Source organism: Gossypium arboreum, chromosome 7 (genome assembly GCF_025698485.1).
Source record: "Gossypium arboreum isolate Shixiya-1 chromosome 7, ASM2569848v2, whole genome shotgun sequence".
Lineage (NCBI taxonomy): Eukaryota > Viridiplantae > Streptophyta > Magnoliopsida > Malvales > Malvaceae > Gossypium > Gossypium arboreum.
Genome location: NC_069076.1, coordinates 6,035,600 through 6,058,800, shown reverse-complemented (window position 1 = coordinate 6,058,800; position 23,201 = coordinate 6,035,600). Strand labels below are relative to the sequence as shown.

Below are 23,201 nucleotides of genomic sequence, written 5' to 3'. Positions count from 1 at the left end.
AAACAGAAAATGGGGCCTGATCGAACGGAGTTGCAAAGGAGAAGGACTAATCTCGCAAATCTCCCATTTAGGGATAATGCACACCCCCACTCCACCAAACGCGTCGTTTCATCATCCATTTAAACCAAAAAACCTTTCCTTTTTCAATTTCATTACCAGCCCCCAATTTTAAACAAAAGAACAGAGAGCTTCTCTACTCTCTCCCCCTCCCTCTTTCTCTTTTCAGCTAGGGTTTCGGAAACCCATTATCGCCGCCGTTATATCGCCGTAGAGGGCGATCGGAGTCACGAAAATGGGGTTTTCAACCTCTATTTTTAAAGTGTTCGAAAACCGCATTTTTTTAACCCCCAAAAGCACGAGAGAATAGACTCCCCATTTTCCTTTTTTGGGAGCCGATTCCAACGACAGAGTAGGGCTCCGATGTTGCAACTCTGAGGTTCGGGTAAGTCCTCTTCTCTCTTCCTTTTTTATTTTTGTTTCAAAACTGATTTTAGAACCCCAAAAATAAAGAAATAAAAAAATGAAATATAAAGAAACGAAGAAGATAACAGAGAATGAAACTCAACCTTTTGTGTTTTTTTTATTGCTTTCTTTTTGTATATTCTCTGCTCGTAAAAAAAAATGTCCCCTTTTCATTATTTGGCTTTCGCTTTTTGTAGCCGAAAGCAAAAATAAAAAAGGAAAAATAAAATAAAAATAAAAAAATGCTCTTCCTTTCTCTATTTTGCTGTTGTCCCTTTTGTATGTATTTGCTGCTGTGGTTTGTTCTCTTTCGCAGTGCGGGGCGTGAAAGCGTCTTGGTCATCTTTGGCGCAGCAATCTGGAGGTAGCTGGGGTTCGGCTGTAGTGCGAGGAGAGAACCCTATGGTTCCTGTTCTTGAAATGTTTCGGGCCTATCGGGCCTTGGAAGTTTGGGTTAGATTTAGCTATTGGTTTTGGGCTGATGGGGTTGTGTAACTGGGCTTGTTGTTTGGGTTTTGGGTTTTGGGTTATGGGTTTGCTTAGGTTTAGGGTTTAGTTAACTTGTTGGGCTATTGTAATATTTGGACTCTTGTGGACTTTTGGTTTAATAATTGATTATTTATTTTGTATTTATTTTGGGTTTCTAGTGGGCCCGGACGAATTTGGCCCGTTACAGGATGTTCTGGACGTTTGATCCATGTGTACGCACATATTCCCACTGCAAGCAGTTTGTGCAAGTAGATGGGACCTGGCTATATGGAAAATATACACAAATCTTACTTCTTGTGGTTGCTCAAGACGGCTATAGGAACGTGCTCCCGATAGCATTTGCCATCTAGATAAGGAGAACATGGAATCGTGGGAATTCTTCCTTACCAACCTGCGGAGGTATGTTATTAGCAACGATAACATTTGCATCATTTCCGATAGAGGGAAAGGATTAATTGCCACCATTAGGCATTCCAGTGTACCATGGAGATCTGTTTACTATATCCGGTACATCGCGGCTAACTTTCATCGAGATTATAAGAATGCAAATTGGAAGAGACAAGTTGTGAAAATGGGTAAATGATTACCTTATCTTTTCAACATATGTTTTAATGTTTTAGGGCAATACTGTAACTTATCTTTCCTTAATACATATACAGCGCAAGAGCTGGAGCCACATATTTTTCGCCAAGGAATGACTCGACTTGAGAGTGATATGGAGCGTCAAACGAACACATCTTTCTGACAGTGGTTGGGTACTATAGAGTAGTGGCAATGGGCTCAAAGTTTTGAGGAGGGCTTTCGTTATGGTCAAATAACCACAAACTTAGTGGAGGGGGTCAACGCTGTGTTGTTGAAAACACGACATCTTCCGATTTCATTTGTCTTTTCGGCTATATTCTACAGGTTGGCTACCTTGATGCCAAGAATGGGTCAGCAACAAGTCAACCAGATGGAGGCAGGACATATGTTTGTCGAAGATGTCAGGGATGAAATGGTTGCAAATCGTCAGATGGCGAAGTCAATGAATGTAGAAATATATTCACGACACCATGAAACATTTCGTGTTACGGAGACCATTGGTCGTCAACCCGGTATACCACCTAGGTCCTATGGAGTTGATCTCCGGAACAGACATTGTGATTGCAGGAGGTTCTAAACATTTCATTATCCATATGCACATGTCGTGGCAGCGTGTGCTAAGGTGAACCTTAATATTGAACAATTTGTCGATGATGTGTACACACTCGAGCGCACGTTACGTGTCTGGGAAAATGAGTTCCCCATCCTGCCTGACTTGTTTACGTAGGAGGTGCCTCCGACGACTTTCGAGCTTGTCTCAAAGAGAGGGCTACGCAGGAATCCGAGAGGTCATCCGCAATCATCCAGAATCCGTAATGAGATGGACATTAGGGAGAAATCCTATGGTACGCGTTATGGATTATGCAGGTTACCTGGTCATAATCGGAGTAAATGCCTGCAGCGAAACTATCATGTTGGACAATCGTCACGATCGGGTAGGAATTGAGCCTATGTTGTAATGTATTTAATTTATATAAAAAAATTATATTGCAAAGTTTATTCCAATTAGATTAATGTTGTAATGTATTTAATTTATATTACAAGACTAAGTTTGTTAAGTTATAGTGTTTTAATGTTCAAAATGTCCAAATTAATCTAATTTACGTTATGGTCAAATTTTGTTACAATTTTCAAAGTTCCAATTAATCTAATTAAATATATACAAAAAAATACAAACTTTTTAATATCAAAACGCAAGAAACCCCTAAAGTTGATGGTTCGATGGTGTGGTCCTAGGGGTATACCTATTTGGAGGTCGACATTCACGTTGTGGGTGATCGAGACGACCAATATCCTCTTCAGTCGCAGGTGAGGGTGTCTGATACATGGAAGAAAAATCATATGGCTCGAATGGCATCGATGAACTTGAGCAGGGAGGAATGCCATGCTGCAGTGAATACAACCCAGGAGGAGTGAAGTACTGCTGTGGATATGGGCAAGGGGTAGTGCTGTACTGCGGTGGATACAGGCCAAGAGAAGTGCTGTGCTGCGATAGATACGACCCAAAGATATCAAACTCGTAATGGTATCTACCCTCTAACGAGCCAGTGAAATAGTCATTGCCCATCAAATCTGGATGATAAGAAGTATCAGCCGAATGTGAATGCAATCGCTCGGACTCAGCCTCCGACTGTGCCTCGGGCTCCATCTCTCGCTCGGGCTCAAGATCTGGCTGTGGGTCGGGCTCTATATCGGCCACTGGCACGTATGCCCCAGGTCGCTGCACGTGCGGGGGGACTACAGTCGACTGGGCACTAAGTAAATATGGCATTCCCATACTAAAGTACCATTGCATGTACTCTGACGATGGTTGCAAATCGGAAGACATATCCATCCGAAGTCTTCGACCCATCCGATTATCCCACACCACAATATATCTCCGGTGTACAACCCCCCAATGCATTCCATGTTTCCCTCTCTTGTTGATGCCGTGAACCTTCCCCACCTCCATTGGCGGATTTGGGATATACTGGATGCAACCAAACTGTCGTAGTACTCGATCCCTGTGGTACCACTCGACTACATTGAAACTGATAATTGGTGCATTAGTGCACCACAATTGAGAATGAATGTAGGCAGACGATGGTATAACAGCCGCAATTTCTGGTCTACGATATGGCATCCAAATAAACTGCACGATTAATACCATGGTTAAAATTTCACACGGTTTGAGTAAGATATTGTAAAGACTCGAATTTTACCGTTACTGAAAAAGTGTATTTTCGGGTCTCCGTTTCTGAAAAACGGATTCGTAAATATTTATTAAAAATATTTTAAGTAAAATGAGTGGTTAATTAGAGTTTAATTAAGTGAATTTAAATTTAATTAAGAGTAATTAAGTAAAAGGACCAAATTGAATAAAGTGTGAAAGTTGAATTATAGATTAAAAGAAAATAAAAAGGACTAAAAGGAAATTATACAAAAGTATAAATTGAGGCGGTTTATCGTGAAGAAAATCTAAGATTTTTTTATGTTTAGTATATTATTATATTATTATATTATTATATAATAAAGATACTTCATGTTTTAATTATATTATATTATATTATATTATATTATATATATAAACTAAAGAAGCAAATGAAAGGAAATAGAAAGCAGAATGAAAGCGAAGCAGAGAGCGGGGAGAAAAGAAAGAAAGAAGGGAGAAAAGGGAAAATTGAAGGTTTGAAGCTTTAAGCTTTAATAGGTAAGTCAATCAAGCCCTTTTTACTTAATTTTGATGTTTTAGAAGTTTTAGAACAAAGTTTTGATGAAATTAAGTTGATATTTTGAAAGTTATTAGATTTCTAGATATTGTCCATGTTAAATAAAATGATGAATTAAGGGCTAAATTGATAGAAATTCAAGTTAGAAATGATATAAGCATTGAATTGTAAAGTGATTCATAAGTTTTATGCTTTAAGGACTAAATTGAAAGAATTTTGAAATTATGGTTTTATGATGAAAAATAGATAATTATGTCTAAGTTTGGTTAAAAATTGAGTAGAAATAAAGTATGAATTAAGATAGAAAAGTAAGTGAATTTAGTTAGAATTAAATTGAAATTAAAGTAAATTAACATTTTGTACTAAGACTATTTTGGACAACAGCAGTAGTCTAAGTTTGAAAAATCACCAAAAATTGTAGAAATTGAATTAGAGGATGAATAAAATATGAAATTAAAGATGATTGAGTCTAGTTTCTTATAGAAGAAACGATATAAGCAATTGAATTGTAAATTATGAGATATAATGAATTTTGTGAGACAAGGTCAAAATGAATCTATTTTCAGGAAAAATCAACGGGAATATTATCCGAGTTCTGTACTGTGAGATAATTAATTTTTAGTGAAGAAGGGACAAAGCTGTCGGACAGCGAGAATAAGGGTGAATTTAAAGAATAAACTGTACTTAATGGCTAAACCAAAAATTCTGAAAATTTTATTGTAAGAAGATTTGTGAGTCTAGTTTCGAGGAAAAATTAGCGGATCTTAATTTAGAATTCATGGCGAAGATATGAATTAGTAATGTATTAATGATTATGAATTGTATTAATTTCAGTAGTCAATGTGGGACCGAAAATCTCGGCTAAGAAAGGACAAGACAAAGTCAACGGAGTTAGCTCGAAAATTACGGTTTGTATTTCTATAATCCGAACTTATTTATTATTTGTTATATTTATATACATATGGCAATTGTTAGTGTTAGAATTATGATGTTTTACAATTGAATTATGATGTTTTACAATTGGAATGGATAGATTTTGGTATGCGATGAATTTATTGAATTTATATTGATTGAAATTATTTTGATTGAATTTATATTGATTGAATTATATAATATATATGATTTATGTAGAAATTTGAATATTTGAATGAATATTATATTGAAAAATATATTGATTAGAAATATGAGGAAATTGATATGAATATATGAGATTGTGATATTTGAGTATTTGATATTGAAAAGTGAATTGAATTGTATTGAATTATGAATTAATGTGAATAATTGAAATATATTGTTGAATTGAATGAAATTGTATGAATTGTGAAAATGGGTGAATATATGTGATTATCAAAATGGTATATTGATGAAAGAATTATTAAATTGAGAAAGTGAATGAAATACCCTATTAACTAGTCGAAATTTGAGTCGGATATAATTGGCATGCCATAGGATCTGGAAGTGTACGGGAGTTGCCGGCTTTATCGATCGGCACTTTATGTGTCGTATTTCAGGCACCTCGTGTGTCGTATCAGGCACCTCGTGTGTCGTTTTAGGCACTTTATGTATCGTATACTGATCAGGTACTATGTACCGTTTTAGGCACAATGTGCCATACTGGTGTGTTTAGGTTGGAATCCGTGTATCCGTCAAAGTCTGGGTTTGTTAATAGGGGTAAATAAGAGAAAGATAAATCGAATAAATTTAATTGATCAAGCTATTGAAATGAAACGAGAAATTGAATTGAGAATTGAAAATTTAGATATGAAATTGAAAATATGAACCAAAGGTTCATGAAATGATTGGAGTTCGAATTGATGATATATGATGCCACTTGATGAATTGAAATGTGATTTGAGTTATATGAATCGTATGTATATCTTGAAAGCTATCGAGGATAGTAAGTTGATATGATATAAATGAAATTGATGTTATTGAAATGAATTAAAATGGAATATGATTGATAAGTGTATAGTTGAATATAGTTTAATGATATTGAATTGTGAGTAAATTAAGGAAAGCTATACCGAGTAGTAAGTGAAAGAATGGAGTAAATAATAATGGATTTAGTTAAGAATTGAACAATTATGTTATTGTGTTTATTATATGATTTGTATAAAATTTATATGGTAAGTAGTTAAAATTTATCTATGAATAAATAATTGAATAATTGTAATTGTTATTATGATCTTAAGTATTTGTTATATTATTAATTGTTCGGATTGTAGAAATACCACTGAGTATACCATATTCAGCGTACGGTTTGTTTCCGTGCGCAGGTTAAGTAAAGATAGTACGTTGAATCAGCATCCCAAGATGATCCCGAATTCATTAAGGTAAAGTATGTTGAGTATTGATAATGGCATGTACCCAGGATGTTTAATAAGAGTCATTTAGGTTGTAAAAGTATTGATGAAATGAGTAAATTATGGTTGGCAACGGTATGTAGTATGAATTTTGAAATTTACAAAAAATTCGTAATGATTCTAAATTAGTCCCGAATTGAATTTACTGTTCATATTGGACCGCGAGGGCCCATTAAAGGGACAACATCTTAAAACTAGGATGTGTGTGAATATTTATTTTAATTAATGACCGAAATTGGACTGTACTGACTGGTAATGTCTCGTAACCCTGTTCTGGTGACGGTATAGGGTTAGGGGACGTTACAAATTTAGTGATATCAGAGCTATTCAGGTTTAGCCAATTCTCGAACTAAATCGAGCTCGAAATTGAGTCTAGAGCTACATGCCATAATTGAGTCGAAATTGAGTCGAGATCGGATGCTGATATATTTGTTTGGTACTGTTTTATAGTGAAAATGTTAGAGGAAAATATCGATGGTATTGATTATGAAATGTGTCTTGAGACGAATAGTCTCGTGAATTAGATGAAAATGAATCAACAACACGGGTATAAACTCAATGGGTAATTAATTCTTGAATAATGGTGATGAAATAATAGAAAAGAAATGATAAATAATTATTTAGAATTATAAGCGATGTTCTTGAGTGAGTAGAAGAAATTGTATCTGCTACAGTATCTATCCCTCCTGTTTCTTACTCGGTTCCCGAAGTGCTTCAAGGTATAGAGCTTGTCTGAACGGGTAAGTTATCTGCTGTTAATGATCTGTACATGTATATATATAGTGTGGATGAATTGAGAATTACAGTTGAGAATGATCTTGAAAGAACTGAAATCTGGTTAAAGAATATTATCGGGATTGTAAATGAATTGTTTTGTTCACCGATTAAATGTTAGAAGGGTATGATATTTCTATTAAAAGATTTAGGTTATCAGTGGTAGAAAAATTGATTATGTTGTGATTAAGAAAGGGTTATTTGGAAATTTTTTGAGATGAGTTCGAAAGAAATATATATATATCGATCGAGATTTCTTGATCGAAACATCTGAAATTCTTGAAGCTTAAACAGGATCATATAACATAGCTGTGTATGAAGGGAATTTGTTTGATTAAATAAATATATCGGAGGTATATTCCGATAGAAAGCTGTATGATACAAATGGTTTGAAGATGGTTTAAATGAAGATGAAGTGAAGAATATAGAATAAGGAATGAAATATGTGTTAGACATGATTCTCCGATTATTATCTTAGTGATTGCTTGAAGAAAATTGAAAAAACATTATTCGAGTTCAAGACCGATTAATGTAGTTAACAGAGGTAGGTTACCTGTAATCTCGAAATACGAGTGAAAGCGAAGTGTGACAAATGACTTCTTTGTAAAATCTAGAGAATGAACATCACCGGGGTATATGTTAATTGTATATGAGAAGATTTATCTCTACGGATGTCATTACGGTACTTTCTTCTTTATTGACACTAATATGATTATTTTAAATTGATCTTGGTTTGACTATTCCTATGATTACATAAGTTCAGTATCTATTAAAGATTTGTCTGTTGAGTTTGCTGAAATTTTTGGATTGAAGCATTAAATTTTTCAGATTAGTATTTATGGGTGATAAGATCTGCAGGAACTGTTTGATAATGATACTCTTGTTTTCGATCGATTTGATGTTCTTCTTGTTTGATATAATATCAATAATGGAATGGTTAATTCGCATGATATGGTGGTAAATTATAAGCGAAGTATAATATGTTGCAAGATCAAGATGATGAAATGTTTTGTTGAATCAGAGAAGATTGAGCTAATTGTCTATTGTGATATTGAACATGCCAACACAGATATATGCCGGAAAGGGGTCATGGTATTTACCTTGTTTATGTATTGAATATTAAAATATTTAAGTTAAGGTTTAAATCAATGGCAATAGTGCAAGAGAATTCTAATGTGTTTCCAGAAGAGTTGCCCGAACTACTGTTGATTGAAAAAGTTGAATGTGCTATAGAATTTTTATGGAATCTAAGTTGGAATTATCTCTATTTTTGAAAAAGAATATGCGGAGCTGTTTGATTCGTGAAATTGAAGAAAAGTGGAAGTAATTCGAGATAGACTGAAAGCAGTTTTGACAAATAAAAATTATATATAGACTTGAAACGTTGGGATATTGAGTATTTTGTTAGTGATATGGTATTTCTTAGAGATTCACCTTGGAAAAACATTTTGAAGATCGGGTTGAAAGAGAAATTAAGTTCTTGTTCTGTTGAGCTATGTGAAGTTGTAGAAAATTTGGACCGGTAAAATATTGTTTGGTTTTGCTTCTGAAGTTACAGAAAGTTTATGATAATTTTTCATGATTTAAAGCTCAGAAGATTATAGAGATCAAATCTCTTGCATGTTATATCGACAAAGGATATTGAGATTTGATGTAATCTATAGTATGAAAAAGAGCCGATTGAGATACTAGCCTGAGCGGTAATGTCATAATATTGAGGAAGCAATATGGGAACCGAGAGGAACAATGAGATCTTTGTACTTATACCCCACCTCTCTCGGGTAAATTTCGAGGATGAAATTTATAAAGGGGAGAAATGTAACTACCGAATTTTACCGTTCTTGAAAAAGTGTATTTTTGGGTCTCCGTTTCGAAAAGCGGATTAAGTAAATATTTATTAAAAATATTTACTAAGTAAAATGAGTGGTTAATTAGAGTTTAATTAAGTGAATTTAAATTTAATTAAGAGTAATTAAGTAAAAGGACCAAATTGAATAAAGTGTGAAAGTTGAATTATAGATTAAAAGAAAATAAAAAGGACTAAAAGGAAATTATACAAAAGTATAAATTGAGGCGGTTTATCGTGAAGAAAATCTAAGATTTTTTTATGTTTAGTATATTATTATATTATTATATTATTATATAATAAAGATACTTTATGTTTTAATTATATTATATTATATTATATTATATATATAAACTAAAGAAGCAAATGAAAGGAAATAGAAACAGAGCGAAGCGAAAGCAGAGAGGAGGGAGAAAAAGAAAGAAAGAAGGGAGAAAAGGAAAATTGAAGATTTGAAGCTTTAAGCTTTAATAGGTAAGTCAATCAAGCCCTTTTACTTAATTTTGATGTTTTAGAAGTTTTAGAACAAAGTTTTGATGAAATTAAGTTGATATTTTGAAAGTTATTAGATTTCTAGATATTGTCCATGTTAAATAAAATGATGAATTAAGGGCTAAATTGATAGAAATTCAAGTTAGAAATGATATAAGGATTGAATTGTAAAGTGATTCATAAGTTTTATGCTTTAAGGACTAAATTGAAAGAATTTTGAAATTATGGTTTTATGATGAAAAATAGATAATTATGTCTAAGTTTGGTTAAAATTGAGTAGAAATAAAGTATGCATTAAGATAGAAAAGTAAGTGAATTTAGTTAGAATTAAATTGAAATTAAAGTAAATCAACATTTTGTACTAAGACTATTTTGGACAGCAGCAGTAGTCTAAATTTGAAAAATCACCAAAAATTGTAGAAATTGAATTAGAGGATGAATAAAATATGGAATTAAAGATTATTGAGTCTAGTTTCTTATAGAAGAAACGATATAAGCAATTGAATTGTAAATTATGAGATATAATGAATTTTGTGAGACAAGGTCAGAATGAATCTATTTTCAGGAGAAATCAACGGGAATATTATCCGAGTTCTGTACTGTGAGATAATTAATTTTTAGTGAAGAAGGGACGAAACTATTAGACAGCAGAATAAGGGTGAATTTAAAGAATAAACTGTACTTAATGGCTAAACCAAAAATTCTGAAAATTTTATTGTAAGTAGATTTGTGAGTCTAGTTTCAAGAAAAATTAGCGGATCTTAATTTAGAATTTTGTAACTCAAGATATGAATTAGTAATGTATTAATGATTATGAATTGTATTAATTTAGAATTCTGTAACTCAAGGTAAATACATGATATGAACCCTGTTATTGTTCGCATCGGGCATCAATACACCCCCTATAATATGCATAATGTACGCTCGAGCTGCGCACATCAACTCTTCTTCAGTGGCATTAACTGATAAATGCTTAAAATTTGCTTTCAGCCATGTAAATTTCAAACCCAAAAAATTAGACTCATCATCGCCGGGTGAGGCTCATAGTAGGCTTTAACAAAGTGCAGCCGGCTCAGCTATTGCACTTACGCCTGTTACGGCACTCCCGTCAATTGGGAGCCCAAGTTGCAGTGCAACATCCTCCAGAGTGATTGTGTACTCCCCACACGGCAAATGAAAAGTGTGGGTCTCCGGGCGTCAACGTTCGACCAATGCGGATATTAAATCGTACCATAAATCAAACGTCCGGATCAATGCTGCTGACTCGAATCCAGCTAGCTCCAAGTAGGGCATCAGTCGTGCATCTGGAGAATATCCTAAACCATTCACCTTGCCCCTTAATACGCGGTACGATCCCTGACAATGTTAAATCGTAGGAAATAGTTATAATAACATAATTTATTTCCGTAAATTACATAGATCTTTTTTTAATGGAACCCATGAGTAACAAATAAGAATATATTACCATATTATTAACTGTGTCAGCTACGTAAGGATCTTTCTTAATCAATGAAGCCATTGCGATGCCTGCAATTTCAAAATAAATTTCGGTTATTAATTTTAATGTTTGATGGATTTTAAATATTTATCAAAATAACTAAATTTTCTATATTGCTTTTAATTACAAAAAAATACCAAACCATTTTTCCGACAAACAGATTTTTTGCCATACTACTTAAAATAATAAATATATTCAATTCAAATACAAATATTATTATTATTATTTTAAAATGATAATAAGTAAAATATTTTGGTTTAAATTATAATATATATAATATACCCGCATGTAGTTCAATATATTTTGGTATTTATTTTATTTACGGATTTTATTTATTAAAATATACTATTTTAAGTATTTTATTTTTTATATTATTTTAGTACTAATGTTTCAAATATATTATTTTAGTGTTTTTATATTAATTTAGTAAAAACTCTGATTTTGGCCCTTTTTTATTTTATTTTCGAATTTTATTTTTAAAATATACTATTTTAAGTATTTTATTTTTTATAGTATTTTAGTAGATAATGTTTCAAATGCATTATTTTAGTGTTTTTTATATTAATTTAGTAAAAACTCTGGTTTTGGCCTTTTGTTTTTATTATTTATTTTATTTTTAAAATATGCTATTTAAGTATTTTATTTTTTATATTATTTTAGTACATAATGTTTCAAATGTATTATTTTAGTATTTTTTATATTAATTTAGTACAAAACTCTGGTTTTGGCCATTTTTTTTATTTTATTTTAGTATTTTATTTTTAAAATATTCTATTTTCGTATTTTTTTATATTATTTTAGTACATAATGTTTCAAATGTATTATTTTAGTATTTTTATATTAATTTAGTAAAAACTCTGATTTTGGCCCTTTGTTTTTATTATTTATTCTATTTTCGGATTTTATTTTTAAAATATCCTATTTTCGGATTTTATTTTTATATTATTTTAGTATATAATGTTTTCAAATATATAATTTTAGTTTTTTATATTAATTTAGTAAAGAACTCTGGTTTTGGCCCTTTGTTCTTATTTTTTATTTTCGTATTTTATTTTTAAAATAAACTATTTTTGTATTTTATTTTTATATTATTTTAGTAAAAACCCCCAAAGACACCACTTTCTCCAAAAAATTATTATTTTCGTGTTTTATTTCTTTCCATATTTTATTTTTTCGTTAAGATTCTTTTAATATTTTTATACTATTTTTGTAAAAAACCTCATCACATAAAAAATAAAAAAATATAATCAAAATATAACATGCCAAATAAATTTAATAAAAATATATCCAATTAACCTAAAACACACTTAACAAATAAATTAAATAAAATAATAATAAAATATTTTTGTACATAACATAAATAGGATTTTTACTTCAATAAAATTAAAAATAAATTATGAATATATATAAAAAATAAAATAAATACAAACATACCTTAATATCTCTTTTAACCAAATTATACCTTGCAAAAAATAAATTTAAAAATTAAATCAAAATCAATCAACAATATAATAATAATAACAATTAAAATAAATAATTTATTTCCTTAAATTAACAACTAAAATTATTTCCTTAAAAAAAATTACCTTTTTTCCTTCCTCCCTCTTCTTCTCCTTCTCTTTTTCTTTTTCTTTTTCTTTTTTCTTCCCTCACCGATGCTGCCTCCTCCTCCTTCTCATTCTTCTTCTTCTTCTCTTCTCCTTCCCCCTTTCGTCTCCTTCATTCACGTATAGAAACAGATTGGGGCCATTATAAGGTCCCCAAAGACATAAGAAAACAAAACATGGGAGCATTGATGTGTCCCATCAGTACAGGGTGTCGCCCCTGGCAGCCCAACCACTGGTGCCGCCTATAGGATGTCCTCTACCCTTGTTTTATTATTTTTTTGACCTATTATTTTTTTTTTACCTGTACATGTCAGAAAATTGAGGATGGTGCCGCCTATGCACCACCTTCCATCACTTGGAATAGCCCATTTTCGTATATAATTTTGAAGGTAGCCTATTTTGGTTTTTTTTTTAATATTATTATAGTAAAAATCCCTTTTTTTTGGTAAAAAAGAAAGCCAAAAAATGGGACATTTTACCCAAAAAGGCTATTTAAAAAAATATAATTACTGAAATGGACCGTTTATTGGGTTTTTTTACCGAATTAGGCTGTTTTCCACGAAAACGCGTTCACATAAGCGCTATTTCAGAGTACGTGTCAGCAAAACGCTTCCCTGGGAGAGCGTTTTGTCCACGTCAACAAAAAACGCGTCCTTGAGGGCGCGCTTTGCGGACGTGGACAAAGCGTTGCCTTAGGAAAGCGCTTTGCCCTTTTTTAAGGTTATGATTTTAATTGATTTAGGGTTGGGGTTTTTTAGGTTTTAGGGTTAGGTTTTTTTAAGTTAAGGTTTTTTAGGGTTTTAGGGTTTTAAGAAAAAATTAATTGAATTGGGGTATAAATTAACTATTAATTTTAAATACTAAATATTAAATTACAGTTTAGAGTATTAGGGTTAATTGATTAAATTAGGGATTAATTTAGGGTTTAAGGTTAATTAATTAAATTTAAGGTTAATTGATACATAATGGTTTAAACATACTATTTTAATATTTTATTTCTTATAATATTTTAGTAAAAACTCTTAAATAAGCATTATCATATAAACAACAACTTGATAATTCGATTACTTGAGCGTTTAGGTTTTTTTCCCTTATCAATGGCTTAGATCATTTTATTTTTTATCACCAGATAAGTTTATTTTACTTTGTAACAAGCTCATTTCTGATTTTTTTAATTATTAATTTCCAATACACATACACGAAAAAAAATTCTCAAAGATAACATGATTGCAGCATATATACATACTGGTGCTATGCTAAGTTTAGGGTTTCGAGAAAAAAATAATTGAATTAGGATTTAGGATTTTAGGGTTAATTCATTAAATTAACTATTAATTTTAAATACTAAATACTAAATTAGAGTTTAAGGTATTAGGGTTGATTCATTAAATTAGGGTTTATTTTTTTAAAATAAATTTGTTTTAGGGTATTAGAAAAAGCATATAAGCAATATAATTTTTTTTGTCTTAGGGTTTAAGGTTTAGGGTTTCTGTAAGAATAATTCCGATCAGATGTTTCTGAACAAATATTGTCGAATAACGCTTCAAGCAATATGCATTGTCAACAAAATTTCTGGAAAAAGCTCCCACATGGACACTCTTTTGCTACAGTAGTTCGTAGAAAAATAATTTTGAGTAGACATTTCTGAACAAATAGTATTGAAAATGCTTCAAACAGGATGCACTGTCAGCAAAATTTTTAAAAAAAAGCTCTCACGTGGACGCTCTTTTGCTACAGTAGTTCGTAGAAAAATGAGGCTATAAATGAGCCAAATTTTATTCTCATGTTGCATAACTTACAACAAAAAAATTAGAGAGGCTAAGAAGAAAAGAAATTGAAGATGAGTGAACGTATTAGTGCTGTTATTTACTATGATGGTGAGGTCTGTAACACCGAGAACGGTGTTGATTTTTTATCAGAGAACACAGCGAGACTGGTTTTTAACTAGAACATAGATTTGACAGAACTTCGTAAAAGAATTAGGCGCAAAATCTTTGGAACGACGCCAATGAAAGGTTTGTCTATTAAGTATCGATTTTGTGCTTCAGTTGATCCTGTGACATATGACTCATTCGACATCAAAGACACTCGTAGCTTGGACGCAATGGTGTAGACTCATCTCGCCAGTGGATCACCCTATCTTGAGTTATATGTACAATTTTCATCGCCAAATGATGCATTTGCAGCTTTAACATTTACTGCTGGTCAAGAGGAATACACCACCCCTGCCCAACACTCCGTTAGTAGGTGGAAAAACACGGAAGTACTCGTGTTTAGTAGCAGTATATGTAACGCCCCCTTACCCGAGACCGTCGTCGGAGTCGAGCACGAGGCATTACTAAACTTATTTGAGCACTTAAACAAATTCGGACAAGCTGTCCAACTGCGTCATAGTTGCTTAAAAATTCATATCTCAAGTTCCGAAACTCGAAATCAAATTCCGTAAATTTTCTCTTAAACTAGACTCATATATCTATCTACTAAATTTTTTTCTAAAATTTTTGATTGGGCCAATTAGTACAGTTTATTATTTAAAGTCTCCCCTATTTTAGGGTTTGACTGCTCTGACCTCTGTGTATTACGAATCAGATATCTCCCTGTACAGAGTTTCAATGACTATTCTGTTTGTTTCTAATAAAACTAGACTTAATAAGGAATCTGTATATATAAAGCATGGCTTCTAATTATCTTTGTACAATTTATGGTGAATTTCCAAAGTCAGAATAGGGGATCCAGAAATCGCTCCGCCCTGTTTCACAAAAATTTAACTTCTCATAAAATATAACTCATATACTGTTTTGTTCCATCCATATGAAAATAGACTCATAATTCTTCAATTAAATTATATCTCTACTATTTTTAATAATTTTTCAAACTCACGTCCTTCTTTCATGCGAATCTATTTTATGGTAAATTTTGCCTATTTCATGGTTTCCATGGATTAGCTAGCAATTTAGCATACATAACACCAAATATGATCATGATTAGCCATTCCAATGGCTAATCATTACCAAGCATTTCCATACCACTCAATATCCATATCATAAGACCATATATACAAAATGATTATAATGCTATACATGCCATACTCAAAACATACAAGCCATTATGCCAAGATGGTATACGGATAGTGTGAGTAGGCCTCCGACCGTTCGATTTACGAAGTGGCTTGTCAAAACTACAAGGAATGAAAAGGAGGAGTAAGCATAAATGCTTAGTAAGTCCATATGAAATTAATAAGCAACTACCAACATGCTTTTAAGATAAAACACCACAATTGTACAATTATACATACTCAGCTTAAACTGTTTTATCGAGATACATTTACTAAATAATTTATTTCTGGAGCTACGAAACTCTAAATTAAGTTCCGTTAATTTTCCTTGAAACTAGATTCATATACCTTTCTTCCATAAAATTTCCATAATTTTTGGTTTATCCATTTAGCACAGTTTATTCATTAAAGTTTCCCCTGTTTCGCTGTCCAACAGTTCTGACCTCTCTTCACTAAAAATTATTTATCTCATAATTCGGGACTTGGATGATGTTCCCGTCTATCCATATTGAAAATAGACTAGATAAGGATTTTAAATATATAAATTAAAACTCATAATTATTTTTGTACAATTTCTAATGATTTTCTAAAATCAGAACAGGGGATCTCGAAGTCATTCAGACTCTGTCTCACAACAATTTAAATATCTCATAACATAAAGTCCAATTGCATGTACCGTTTCCTCTATATGAAACTAGACTCATCAGGCTTTAATCTCATATTTTATTCAGCCCTTAACTCAATTTCCAAAATTTATGGTGAATTTCAAAAGTTACACTATTGCAGTAACCCAAAACTGCCAAGGCCATATTTATTCATTCACCACTATTATTCACTAAATCCATACAATATCGTTTCATCCATCATGGTAAGAACACATAATTATGCTTCATAAGCATAGATCCATAATCTCAATGTCATCAAGTATCAAGAACTTATTCCAAATCGTGTCATTTTCATAGTATTCACCAATTCTTAATCTTTTCGGGCCATTTTACATTTTCGTTCATAATCAAATTAGGGAACGATTACGGAATTGAGGACCTCATTATCACAATGCCATAGTAAAACTATGGTCTTGCACATAGTCACATATCACATACCGAGGCCATAGCCCAGCCATGGTCTTACACGGATCACATATCACACCGATGCCATATCCCATATATGGTCTTATCTGAGAGCACATATCACACCGATGCCATATCCGGATATGGTCTTTATCTGAAGCACATATCACATTTCTCCGAAGCCATAGCCCAGCTATGGTCTTATCTGAAATCACATTTCACATGCTGCCATGGTCCAACCATGGTCTTTTCAAATCAATTCGTCTTAGCCATTGAATGAAAGTACTCAAGTCCGTTGTTCCATTTAATTTATACTTTTATTCAAATATCATTTTACAATTATCACAATTTAATGACATTTTATATGCAATAATATACTATATCATTCATGAAATTTTCATTTCAAAACATTAAATTACACATTGCATTATTAAAAATCATATGAACTTACCTCGATATAAAATATTAGCAATCGAGCCTATTCCTCGTAAACTTTATTTTTTTCCTCGATCACGACTTGAATCTCGTTTCTCTTGATCTATAATATAAATTATTTCTACTCATTAGCATTTATTTGATTTCTATTTCACTTCACAATTTATGCTGTTCAAATTTCGAAATTACACTTTTACCCTAAAATTTCTGCTTTTACAATTTAGTCCTGCTCAATTCACCCATCAATTGAACTATTTTTTTTCTCAATTAACACTTTATTTTATTATTATAAATTATTTCACAACCCTTGATATTCTCAATTTCAACACCAACATCTAATTCACAACTTTTTTCACAATTAGGTCCTAAATACCATTTTCTATCAAAATGACTTAATAAAACAACCTTAATATGAAATTAGAACTTCAATTTCATAATAATTCATCATATACTGCCCTTTCTCAGCCAGGGTAACTTCCAATTTCACCCACCAAATCAAAAACTAATGAATTAGATGATTGGACCTAATTGTAAAAGTCACAAAAACATAAAAATTACTAAGAAATAGTAAAAATTGAACTTACATGGTGCAAAAATATGAAAAACCAGCATAGGAGACCTGCTACGGCGTTTTGGCTGAGAAGAAGAAATGTCTAGATTTTCAATTACATAATTTTTTAACTATTAACTTTTATGCTAATTCCAATTTTGTCCCTTGTTCACATTGTTTTCTTGCTTATTTCATACCCAAACCGTCCAGCCATTAACCTTTGGGTCTAATTGCTCTTTAAATCCATCTTTTTAAATACTTAAGCTATTTAATCACATCTCACAATTTTGCACTTAGTTCAATTTAGTCCTTTTCACCTAATTAACTCACAGAAATCTTAAAATTTCTTGTGAAACTTTAATACTAACTTATTTACACTCCATAAATATTTGTAAAAATATTTATGGCTCGGTTTATGAATTTGAGGTCTCGATACCTCGTTTTATTCCGTTTATCTACAACTTCCTATACTACATAATTTCATTTAATATCCAAATGACCAAAATGCCCTTACTACTAAACTTTCCAAAAATTCCATCCATGTCCAAATTTTTTTCCATAGACTTAGAAATTGGTCAAATTGCTATTTAAGACCTCCTCATTAATATTCTAAAGCAATTTCATACTAAAAACTTCTAGAATGCAAGTTTTGCAAATTATTCGATTTAGTCCCTAATCTCAACTTAAGCACTTTATGCATAGAATTTCGTCACGAAATTTTCACACAATCATTCAATCATATCATAAACCTCAAAATAATTATAAAATAATTATTTCTATCTCGGATTTGTAGTCACGAAATCACTATTCCGATTAGGCCCTAATTCGGGATATTACAGTATGGAATACCCAACCCCTGCACGACACTCCGTTAGTAGATGGGATATGCACCTCAGTGGGTCGATATTTGATGCTAGAAATACGTACTGGGGAATGACATCAACTTCTAGTGGTTGGCAATCCACATCTGATCGGAGATGTTGTAAAATGTCCATAAGGAGGGATGATGTACTCCCTACGATGTCTACCAGCGAGGGGACCTTCTACGTTGCACATGGTGATGGGTCAGGTAATGAGTGCGATGCGGATCCACCTCGAGAGGCTAGCTCCGATGGTGCAGAAGTTGCATTATTTTCTAAACTAGAGCTTGTTCCAACCATACCTGAAGATGTTGAAGGGGGTACAGATGATGAAGAAGAAGATCCGCGATTCAGGGCGTACACGCCTCTAGCCCACATGCATAATGTCGATATATCTCAAGATGATGCGTTGGAGTTTCCAGATCTACCACACAGAAGGCGTGACTGTACAAGTTCCTCATTGAATTCAGGTGAATTAGAAGTTGGTAAGGAGTTTTCCAATAAAGATAGTTTTCTTGGTACATTAAAACAACATAGCATCATTAATGGGGTTAACTACAACGTAGTTAAATCCAAATCCAATAAGTTTGAGGCCAAGTGTGCAGTGCAAGACGGTACATGTTCATGGAAAATCATGGCCTCGTTGAGGAAAAAGATAGGCTTAAAAAAGTACAAAGGTCCACATACATGTGCTGCCGGTACAATATCACTAACCGTTTAGAGTTTTTTAATAGTACTGTTGTTACATACTGTTGCATTTTTTAATGTACTTCGTTGACAGGTGTTTCAGAAGATCATCCCAAGATGAATTCAGATATGCTAGCTACCTTAATACTACCGATGGTAAAGGCCGATCCTAGAACTTTAGTGCCGGTCTTAATTGCCAATATTTGTAGCCAGTTAAGGTACACGTCCTCTTATCGCAAGGCTTGGATAACTAAGCAGAAGGCGTTGGAAAAAATTCATGGTGGGTGGGACGCTTCATATAATAAAGTGTTGCAGTGGTGTCAGGTGCTAGAGAGATATGTCCCAGGTTGCGTAATAGACGTTGAAACGGAACCTGCGTACTACAACGACCGATTGCTCCATGGATGTCAAGTATTTAAGTGCCTGTTTTGGAGCTTTAAGCAATGCCAAGACGCATTTCTATATTGCAAGCCATTGGTACAAATTGACGTTACCTTTATGTACGGTAAATATACCCATCAGCTATTGCTAGCTGTGACACAGGATAGCAGTGAAAGAATCCTTCCAATTGCGTTTGGAATAACACTGGGGGAGTCAGCTGATGACTGAGAGTTTTTTCTTTCTAGGTTAAGGAGGCATGTCTGCCCCCAACCTAATATTTGCATCATATCGGATCGGGATGCTGGAATACTAGCCGCAATTGAGCGACAGGGAAGCCAGTGGCATTGCACACACCACCGGTATTGCCTAAAGTATGTTGCGTCCAACTACTATGGGCAATTTCGATTTACAAGTGAAAAACGACAAGTGACCAACATGGATATTTAATATCTATTAATGTAATTTCGTTTATAATATTGAATTTATTTTAAATGGAAAAGTGGTATGTAATTTTCGCTATTAACTTATATTAGCAGGGTATGAGATAAGTAAGGACCGTTTTCATGAGATGATGTCGGTTTTGCGTTCAGTTAATGAAGAAGGCGCAGACTACCTCTGTAACATTCTTTTTGAATAGTGGAAAAAGCATACGACGACAGCCTACAATATGGTCATATGACTTCAAACCTAACTAAATGCATAAATTCTGTTTTAAAAGGAACACATCATTTGCCGATAACATCGGTTGTTCGAGAGATATATTTTCGTTTAGCAGCACTATTTTCGAAGTAAGCAATGAGTTATAAAGGCCAAATACAAGGATGCCGTGTATGGTGCGCAAATGTATTGCAAGAAATTAACAAGGCCAAGGCGTGGGCGAACACCATGCACACAATCTGTCACAATCAAGACAACCTATGGTTTCGTGCGATGGAGTTTGATAGACTGCATGAAGGTATTATTGGTGGGCAATATCGTGTACACTTGACAAATAAGACTTGCGACTAAGGAAGGTTTGACGTACTTTGTTATCCATGCGCTCATGTAATTACAGCTTGTCAAATTCTCCATCTAGATCCCATGAGCTACGTCGATGAAGTGTACAAACTAGAAACCATGTACAACGTGTGGAAACACGTATTCCCACCTGTCCTAAATGAACGTAAGTGGCCACTTGTATCACTTGCTTCATTTAAGCTGTTACCGAATAAAGAATTGCGTCGCAAACCAAAGATTCGACCTTGCTCGACTAGAATACGTACCAATATGGATATCCGAGAAACAACCAATCATCAGAAGTTGTGCGGATGGTGTAGGAACCCAGGCCATACAAGTAGATCATGTCCAAATCGAAATAGTTGATAGTTGTCGTAAAAAACTATGTTGTTTTATTTATATTTTATTAAATGAAACTATGTTGTATTACAATTGTCTTATTTAAAAGAACTTTTATTTTTATTAAATGAAACAATATAAAAAAGTTTGTACAAATATTTTAAAAATATCAATTTCTGTGGCGGTCAGAATCAGTGCCACATGGGGGTCGTCAACGGGTCCGTGCTGGATTTCTCCTTCGATCAGCTTCCAGCGGGGGTTGTGGTTCCTGCGGCAGGAGATCTGGTTGTGGGTGTTAGGAGGGTAACCTACTTTGATAGAATAATGATTGCGGTGGTGTTTACATCACCCATGGCAGAGGTGTTTGAATCCCGTAAGGTAATGGGGATTGGTAGAAAAAAGAGCTCTCCGATGGCACCTTGTGCGATCCCTCATGCGACGGCAGCCTATAGATTGGAGGTTGACTCAGATTAATCGGGAACGGAGATGAACTGAGCCATGGATTCCAACCTTCCATAGGACTAAAAAAAGGAAATATAAAAGGGTTAGGATACATATAAGGGCTAGGATACGCACTGGCATAATCTGAAAAGGCTGTGATGTGGGTGTCGTCGGTTGAACTGTTGGGCTTGATGATTGTGTGGGCGTTGTTGATGGGCCTGCGTCGTTATCCCTTCTTATTGGATTTAAAGGGCCTCATCGTTTCCTTTGGGCACGAATTTGTCATCGTCTCTCTTCTTCCGACAATAAATATGGCTTGACATGGATCCTAAACCATGGCATGTATTTTGATATGCATGCTAACTCTGGAACAATGATCGGTTCCCGAGTAGGTATATAATCATACCGATTTTCCCACATTTCGATATAGTATGACCAGAATCTCAGCCAATCCGTATGTAGTTACTGTAAGTCGACTTTGTGCTCATCATCAAACACCTCGGGTGCCACGGGAATATGTTGTCGGAATGCAAATTGCCGCAATACTCTATCTGACTGGTGCATCTCCATGGTAGCATAGTTCACCAATGGGACCTTCACATGCCAAACGTTTGGATTTTGAAGGAATTCATTCGAAATTACTACCCGAATTACCGGATCTTCGTATGGTGTCCATTGAAACTATATGAACATGATAAAAATATTACTTATATACATAATGCATAATACTAAATACTAAATACTAAATACTAAATACAAAATGACTATTTTATTATGTATATATATTTTATTTAATACTTACTTTTGCTTCCGATCGTTGGTCAAATAGAAGTCGTATATCTTCGAGAGAGGTAGGTATTCCGACATAACTCGCCGAATGGTTCCACCTAATTAAATAAATTTTTAGCATACAATTATATTCTAAATCTACGTAATAATTGTAAAATCTAATATAAAACTTACCTCGTTATGAGTGGAAATGTATATGAGTGGTCCACTCGAGGACGTAAAAATGGAAAGTGAAACCGTGCCCATGATTGCAGTAGTGATAGGCAACCTCCTATTTTGGCTTTGTTCGGTCGCGTCACCCCGCACATTTCCTTGTACAATGTTGCCAACACGGCAGACCCCCAACTCAATTCGCCGGCTGCTCTAAAGTCTACGAGTTTCAGCAGCTATCTTAGATGTACGAGGTTTCGTGACAAGTCCAGCATCAGATAACCTCTAATCATTTCAAGGCATATTGTATTCTTTTGAGTTCAATCGAATCATTATCTGACTCTGGGAATGTGTCTCGTAACCATTCCATCTCGATTCGACCTCCGTTAATATTATCCGGTATAGCACCCAAAAGCTCGTAGCATACGGCTCCCCAATCAGTAGATGATGCGGACCCGGTGACTGCGGACCCGGTGACTGCGTACCCATCTACCGGCAATCCCAATTGCAAATGCACGTCTTCTAGAGTGATAGTACACTCTCCGCATGGAAGATGAAAAGTGTGCGTCTCAGGTCTCCACCTCTCTATCAATGTACTGATTAGTTTCAGGTCCAACTTGCACCTCC

The 23,201-nt window shown here is 33.5% G+C and overlaps 1 protein-coding gene across 1 annotated transcript; it reads left to right on the top strand.

Annotated features, from left to right (window-relative positions):
• Positions 1 to 18,771: 18,771 nt before the first annotated feature.
• On the top strand, positions 18,772 to 20,087 carry LOC128295383 (uncharacterized). Its single transcript, XM_053030946.1, has 2 exons — positions 18,772 to 19,489; positions 19,573 to 20,087. The coding sequence occupies exons 1-2, from the start codon at positions 18,772 to 18,774 to the stop codon at positions 20,085 to 20,087; spliced, it is 1,233 nt and encodes a 410-aa protein (XP_052886906.1).
• Positions 20,088 to 23,201: the final 3,114 nt, after the last annotated feature.